Source organism: Mauremys mutica, chromosome 4 (assembly GCF_020497125.1).
Source record: "Mauremys mutica isolate MM-2020 ecotype Southern chromosome 4, ASM2049712v1, whole genome shotgun sequence".
NCBI classification, from domain to species: Eukaryota; Metazoa; Chordata; order Testudines; family Geoemydidae; genus Mauremys; species Mauremys mutica.
This window is the reverse complement of record NC_059075.1, coordinates 115,940,575-115,947,722: the sequence shown is the minus strand read 5'-3', so window position 1 is coordinate 115,947,722 and position 7,148 is coordinate 115,940,575. Positions and strand designations below refer to the sequence as shown.

Here is a 7,148-nt window from a genome sequence, read left to right as displayed (position 1 = left end):
GGGGTGTCTGCACCAGGGAGGGAAGGAGAAAGTTTAATCCCTTCTGCTGCTGGGGGGATGCAGTGGACAGAGAAGGGTCCATGTTTCCCCTTTCTCTGTAAGGAGCCCCATGGCAGCCAGGGCCCCACCCTGCCCCTCCCAGAGACGCCCTCAGCCCCATCAGCCTCAGGGACCCGTGGCAGTCAGCCCCCCCCCCAACATGATCAGGGTAGGCCAGAGCTCCCCGACTCCACCCAGCATCCCCTGCCTTGGGGTGTGGCTGTGCTACCCCCACTGGTGTCAGTGGGGCTCATGTGGCTCAGTCCCGGTGCCTTGGCGAGCCCATGGGCACAGGGTGTTACTAGTCCCCCACCGCCCCAGTCCTCCTCCCTTTCTCCTGGGTCTCCCCTCACCTCCAAAGAGGGAGCCTCGAAACACAGGGCTCCCAGACCCCATGGAGGAGCTGCTGGACCCGCAGGAGAATACGGAGCTGGTGCTGTCACTGAACTCCTGCTCTGGCCTGGGAGGAGGCGCCACAAGTGCCAGGCTGGGGCTGGCGGGAGGCTTCTGAGTCGCCAGGCTGGGACCGGCGGGAGGCTTCTGAGTCGCCAGGCTGGGGCCGGCGGGAGGCTCCTCCGAGGCCAGGCTGGGGCCGGCGGGAGGCTTCTGAGTCGCCAGGCTGGGGCTGGCGGGAGGCTTCTGAGTCGCCAGGCTGGGGCTGGCGGGAGGCTTCTGAGTCGCCAGGCTGGGGCTGGCGGGAGGCTTCTGAGTCGCCAAGGTGGGACCGGCGGGAGGCTTCTGAGTCGCCAGGCTGGGGCCGGCGGGAGGCTCCTCCGGGGCCAGGCTGGGGCCGGTGGGAGTTTCCTCCGGGGCCAGGCTGGGGCTGGTGGGAGGCTTCTGAGTCACCAGGCTGGGGCTGGCGGGAGGCTTCTGAGTCGCCAGGCTGGGACTGGCGGGAGGCTTCTGAGTCGCCAGGCTGGGACTGGCGGGAGGCTTCTGAGTCGCCAAGGTGGGACCGGCGGGAGGCTTCTGAGTCGCCAGGCTGGGGCCGGCGGGAGGCTCCTCCGGGGCCAGGCTGGGGCCAGTGGGAGTTTCCTCCGGGACCAGGCTGGGGCCGGCGGGAGGCTTCTGAGTCGCCAGGCTGGGGCCGGCGGGAGGCTTCTGAGTCGCCAGGCTGGGGCCGGCGGGAGGCTTCTGAGTCGCCAGGCTGGGGCCGGCGGGAGGCTTCTGAGTCGCCAGGCTGGGGCCGGCGGGAGGCTCCTCCGGGGCCAGGCTGGGGCCGGCGGGAGTTTCCTCCGGGGCCAGGCTGGGGCTGGCGGGAGGCTTCTGAGTCACCAGGCTGGGGCTGGCGGGAGGCTTCTGAGTCGCCAGGCTGGGACTGGCGGGAGGCTTCTGAGTCGCCAGGCTGGGGCCGGCGGGAGGCTTCTGAGTCGCCAAGGTGGGACCGGCGGAAGGCTTCTGAGTCGCGAGGCAGGGGCCGGCGGGAGGCTCCTCCGGGGCCAGGCTGGGGCCGGTGGGAGTTTCCTCCGGGGCCAGGCTGGGGCTGGCGGGAGGCTTCTGAGTCGCCAGGCTGGGGCCGGCGGGAGGCTTCTGAGTCGCCAGGCTGGGGCCGGCGGGAGGCTTCTGAGTCGCCAGGCAGGGGCCGGCGGGAGGCTTCTGAGTCGCGAGGCAGGGGCCGGCGGGAGGCTCCTCCGGGGCCAGGCTGGGGCCGGTGGGAGTTTCCTCCGGGGCCAGGCTGGGGCTGGCGGGAGGCTTCTGAGTCGCCAAGGTGGGACCGGCGGGAGGCTTCTGAGTCGCCAGGCTGGGGCCGACGGGAGGCTCCTCCGGGGCCAGGCTGGGGCTGGCGGGAGTTTCCTCCGGGGCCAGGCTGGTGCTGGCGGGAGGCTTCTGAGTCGCCAGGCTGGGGCTGGCGGGAGGCTTCTGTGTCGCCAGGCTGGGGCCGGCGGGAGTTTCCTCCGGAGCCAGGCTGGGGCCGGCGGGAGGCCCCTCAGCTGCCACGGTGGTTGGCGGCTCCTGCTGGGCCCTGGGGCGCAGATCCTGGCTCCTTGGCTTCCTGCAGTGGAAGCGCCAGAGCTGCCGTCCCCGGCTCCTGCCCTCCCCTGGCTCTCTGCTCCACAGCTGAACCCGGGGCCACTTCCGTTTCGGCCCAGAAGGTGCCTCCGGGTCAGCTAGAGGAGCTGCTGTCTTCCGCCTCCTCCAGCAGGCGAAGCAGCTCCTCCCTTTCCGCTGGCCACGAGCCTCTTCCCCGCCCGCGGGGACAGAGGGGCCGCTCTCCTCCTGGGCAGGCTGCCTCATGTTTGCTGCCGGCTCTGGAGCCCCGTGCCCGGCCTTCCTCCTCAGCATCCGCCTTATTCGCTCCATCCTGGAATGGAGTGGGGAGCATCCATGAGTCTGGCTTCAAAGCAGCCTCTCATTAACGAGCCTGCCTGCTCCCCTGCCCACCTCCCCTCTGCTGAGGCAATTTTTCCTCCCGACACATCCCACCCCAAGGCACAGGAGCCCTCCACCTGGGGAACAAACCCTGACAAGGGACGGGCTGGGAGCCCCAGTGGTGGGATATTCCCACCACACAGGGGATGGCTCTGGAGAACTCCACTTACTTACTCTAGATCAGATGGAGCTGAATGACAGATGCTTGGGGTTGCTCCTCCCTTCACCCTCCTCGCTCTCTGCACCCAGGTGGCCGGAAACGGGTGCCGCTCAATGCCCTTCCAGCAGGGCAAGGGGTAGCAACCAGCGATCGAAACTGGCTGTGAAAACAATACAATGCCACTAGCGGAACGCTCCTGGGACACTCCATAGCTGTACCCGGGGCCACCTCCATTTGGGACCAGAAGGTGCCTCAGGGTCAGCTAGGGGAGCTGGGGGCTTCCTCCTCCTCCAGAAAGCCAGAGCTGGCAGTGCCAGCAGGACTTGATTCCCAGTCTCCCTGGCTCCGAGTGGGACCTGTTGTTCTGACTGACGGATTTGCTCCTTGTCCCCCATCCAAAGCCAATAACACATCTCTGGGTTGGCAGTCATGAGTTAGACCTTCTCAGCACCCCTCTGTCTCCCGCAGCCCTCAGCTGTTCCTTGGACTGAGGTGGCTTGGACGGTAACAGGAGTGGATATTGTTACTGGCTCACTGGGTGGTTCTAGCCAATGAGGGTCTCAGTCTAGCCTCAGAGGCCCACACCCCCAGACACTACAGGTCAGGGTGGACTGATTTAATTCCAAATGTTTTGTAGTTGTATTTTTGAGTTATTTTCCTAATGAGGGATTGATTCTCATGAAATTCTTAGTGGTGGCCGATGACAGAACACGGAGCAATGGTCTCAAGTTGCACTGTGGAAGGCTTAGCTTGGCTATTAGGAAACACTAGTTCACTAGGAGGGGGGTGAAGCCCTGGAATGGGTTCCCTAGGGAGGTGGTGGAATCTCCATCCTTACAAGTTTTTAAAGGTCAGCTTGACAAAGCCCTGGCTGGGATGATGAAGTTGGGGTTGGTCCTGCCTGCAGCAAGGGGTTGGACTAGATACCTCCTGAGTTCTGTTCCAACCCTAGTCTTCTATGAGGCTAGGAATTGGGATCCATTCAAACATGTTGACTTGCTGGTTTTGCAGGATACAGAAAAACAAAAAGGTTGACTGAACCATTTGTTTTCATTTCAAACAAACTGAGGTAAAGAAGTATCTCTAGTTTGTGCACTGAACTGATTGTTCCTGCTCATAACATCCTTCCAAATTTTAGAAGTAGTAGCTCACACCTCCTCCTCTCTAGCCTTTATTCATATATTACAAGAGGAAAAGAAGCCTTCATCCTTTTCAAACTCCCAATCAGTTTCTTACATTTGAATGAAGTAGCTGCATCAACTGGAATGAAGAAAATATTCTTTCTGCACCCGCAGAAGAGGCTAGTGCTGCCAAAATCTGGCTGAGTGTTTCAATAACTTCTGGACCCCTAGGTTCTTAGGCAATGACTTCCAACAGTTCAGTGCTTTGACTTCCTCTGACACTTGGCAGCAAACATGGACTTCTTCATATATGTAGTTATTTAAATTACTTTAATAGGCTGGAGCAACTAGAGGCCTTAACATCACTTGTCATCATTTCAAATTTTATACTGGATAAGTTTAAAAAAAAAAAGCTTTTTCAATATAAATTTAAAAAACCCAGTTTGAATAAAAAAAATCTCAGGGCGGGTTGTGAAAAAGCCACTGATTGGTCTTGCCCTTGATTTTAGAAGAACTACTTCATCTGAGAGAATCAGAAACTGCTTGTATTCTAGTCAAGGAGAGGAGGCAGCAAAATTCACCCTAGCAGTAATCTGTTGGGCCTTATTTGCTCAGTCTCAAACAAACAAGTGTGCAAAACTCTAGCTAGTCTCTTTTATGTAGGCCCAGCTAAGAGGTGTTGGAGGGGCAGGAATGCTGTCTCCGTCCCGGATCCCTGTCCTGCCTGGCTGTTGGCAACGGAGCTCTGTGAGGTCACAGACGTCTCACTCATAGAATCATAGACTATCAGGGTTGGAAGGGACCTCAGGAGGTATGTAGTCCAACCCCCTGCTCAAAGCAGGACCAATTCCCAACTAATTGTCTTTGCTCAATGGGCTGAGTTCCTGCCAAAAGCTTTTGTGAAGTCACTGCCACACCCACCTTTCCCTGGCAGGCCTGACCTCTGCCCCTGGTCAGCCCAGCTGGATGTTTGAGCTGCACCCCGGATCACCCCACTTGCTCATTATTGATTCTGGGGAGCAAGCAGGCTACCCAGTAAAACAGCAGAGTCTGTTCCGCACCCCACACTGAGTTTTTCATAGAGGCTGTGAAACAATTGTTGTGAAACAATTCAGTCTCCTAATGTGGCCTCTATTTCACGGGCTATGAAATTTCACACTCTTAGCACCCAATTAAGCCCAATTGCTTGTAATTCACTAAAAGGCACCTTCCCAACCAGTTATGATGGTAGGACACCAGGAAACAGAGACTCCACCTCTCCCCTGGGTAATTTCTTCCAGTGGCTAGTCTCCCTCACTGTCATCATTACATTGGAAATTGACAACCTCTGATAAGGGCCCAATTTATGACAATCTTTTAAATAATTTAAATAGAAGAGAAAAAATAACATTCAGTAGAACATGTTCACTGCCAAGCTTTTCAGCCAGTCGCACCACTGATGTGATAGCTAAGGCCCCGGAAGCAAAGCTAGCTGAAATACTAACCCAGCTTTGGGCAGCAGTAAAGGTGCAGAAAATATTGTCTTCCTTTCAGTTTATTCAAATCGTTCAGTTCAATCGACTAGTTTGTGGAAATTCAAGAAAGCCATTGGGAATTCACAAAACAGGCAAACTTGTTTTCCTCCCTCAATCTAGGGATAAAAACTAGGGCATAGATCTACTGGTTCATCAATCTAGAAACTCGTGGAGACAAGAATGTATCATTTCACTTCACTAACCACACTTCAGATTGCCTTTGTTTAAGAAATCTGTCAGTTTGAAATGCAAAACATTTTGATACAACTTCTTTCTTATGCTTCTCGTTCTAGCTCTGGCATGGCCTTGCTGTGTGACCAAAGAGAGGTCACTTCTTTTCTCTTTCCCTCGGTATCCTGGGGGATGGAGAAAGTTCTCTCAGCCCTAGCAGGGGAGAGATTGAGCAAGTCAGGCGCGTTAGGGCCCTCGTGCTCTAAAGGACAATGGGTGATTGTTGTTTGGGGCAAGAATCCTGACGGATTTGTTACTTGTCCCCCAACCAAAGCCAATAACACATCTCTGTATTTTCAGTCATGAGTTAGACCTTCTCAGCACCCCTCTGTCTCCCGCAGCCCTCAGCTGTTCCTTGGATTAGGGAGGCCTGGATGCTAAGAGAACTGGAATTATTTTACTGGCTTCCTGGGTGTTACTAGCCCATGAGGGTCTCAGTCTGGCCCCCGAGGCCCACACCCCAGACACTAAAGATCAGGATGGGTTGATTTCACTCAAAGTTTTTTGTATTTGCATTTTTGAATTATTTTCCTAATGAAAGATTGATTGTCATGAAATCTTAGAGCTGGCAGATGACAGAACAAGGAGCAATGCTCTCAAGTTGCAATGTGGAAGGCTTGGATATTAGCAAAACCTTTTTCCCTAGGAGGGTGGTGATGCCTTTGAATCTGCTAGGATAGAGTCCCCTATCTTGTATCTATATCTAGAGCCTATATTTTTTCTTACCTTCTACACAGATGACAATGTCTTTGAATCAAATCCACACAGATAAGACAAACGCACGAAGAGAATCTCCTCTACAGCACCTGGCTCTTGGTCCTGAATGAGAGACCGCGAGCTGGAGGCTTGCTGCAGCAAGGCTACAGGGCTCTCCGAGGTTCCCCCTGCCCCGCATCCCTGTCCTGCCTGGCCGTTGGCAAGGGAGCTCTGTGAGGTCACAGACGCCTCATCATCTCTGCCCAATAGGCTGAGTTCCTGCCAAAGGCCTTTGTGAAGTCACTGCCACACCCACCTTTCCCTGGCAGGCCTGATGTCTGCCCCTGGCCAGCCCAGCTGGGTGTTTGAGCTGCACCCCGGATCACCCCACTTGCTCATTACTGATTCTGGGGAGCAAGCAGGCCACCCAGTAAAACAGCAGAGTCTGTTCCGCACCCCACACTGAGCTTTTCATAGAAGTTGTGACACAATTCGATCTCCTAATCTAGCCTCTATTTCACAGGCTATGAAATTTCACACACTTTGCACCATATGAAGCCCAATTGCTTGTAAGTCACTAAAAGGCACCTTCCAGAATGACAGGCAGTTGTGACGTGAGGACACCATGAAACAGAGACTCCACCTCTCCCATGGGTAATTTGTTCCAGTGGCTAGTTTCCCTCACTGTCAAAAATGTGTGCCTACGTCTCATTTGAATTTCTCTGGCTTCAGCTGGCAGCTGTTGGTTCTTGTTGTCTTTGCTCAATGGGCTGAGTTCCTGCCAAAAGCTTTTGTGAAGCTTTTTTGGCTAGATTGAATTAGCCCTGCCCCATGAAATGCAGTCTTCCCGTCCTACTGGACCCCTCAGCCAGGAGAACCCAGTAGGGGCCTCCTAGCTGTTTGTCTGCCCGTCTGGGGACAGGACTTCCTCTCCGTGGGGATATCAGATGCACCTGCAGCGGCAATGCAGAAGTGAGTGCGCTGCATCAGCCCAGGATTGAGCTCAGGGCTTTGGCC

General features: G+C 55.7%; 1 protein-coding gene across 1 annotated transcript in view; it reads right to left on the bottom strand.

Moving 5' to 3' along the window:
• Window positions 1-478: 478 nt before the first annotated feature.
• Window positions 479-7,148, bottom strand: part of LOC123369020 — a 32,047-nt gene continuing 25,377 nt past the window's right edge. Inside the window, exons 2-4 of the mRNA XM_045014396.1 lie at window positions 2,584-2,729; window positions 1,909-2,341; window positions 479-499 (exon numbers count right to left, since the gene is read on the bottom strand). Of these exons, the coding sequence (XP_044870331.1) occupies window positions 479-499; window positions 1,909-2,341; window positions 2,584-2,729 (600 nt within the window). The remainder of the gene's footprint in view (window positions 500-1,908; window positions 2,342-2,583; window positions 2,730-7,148) is intronic.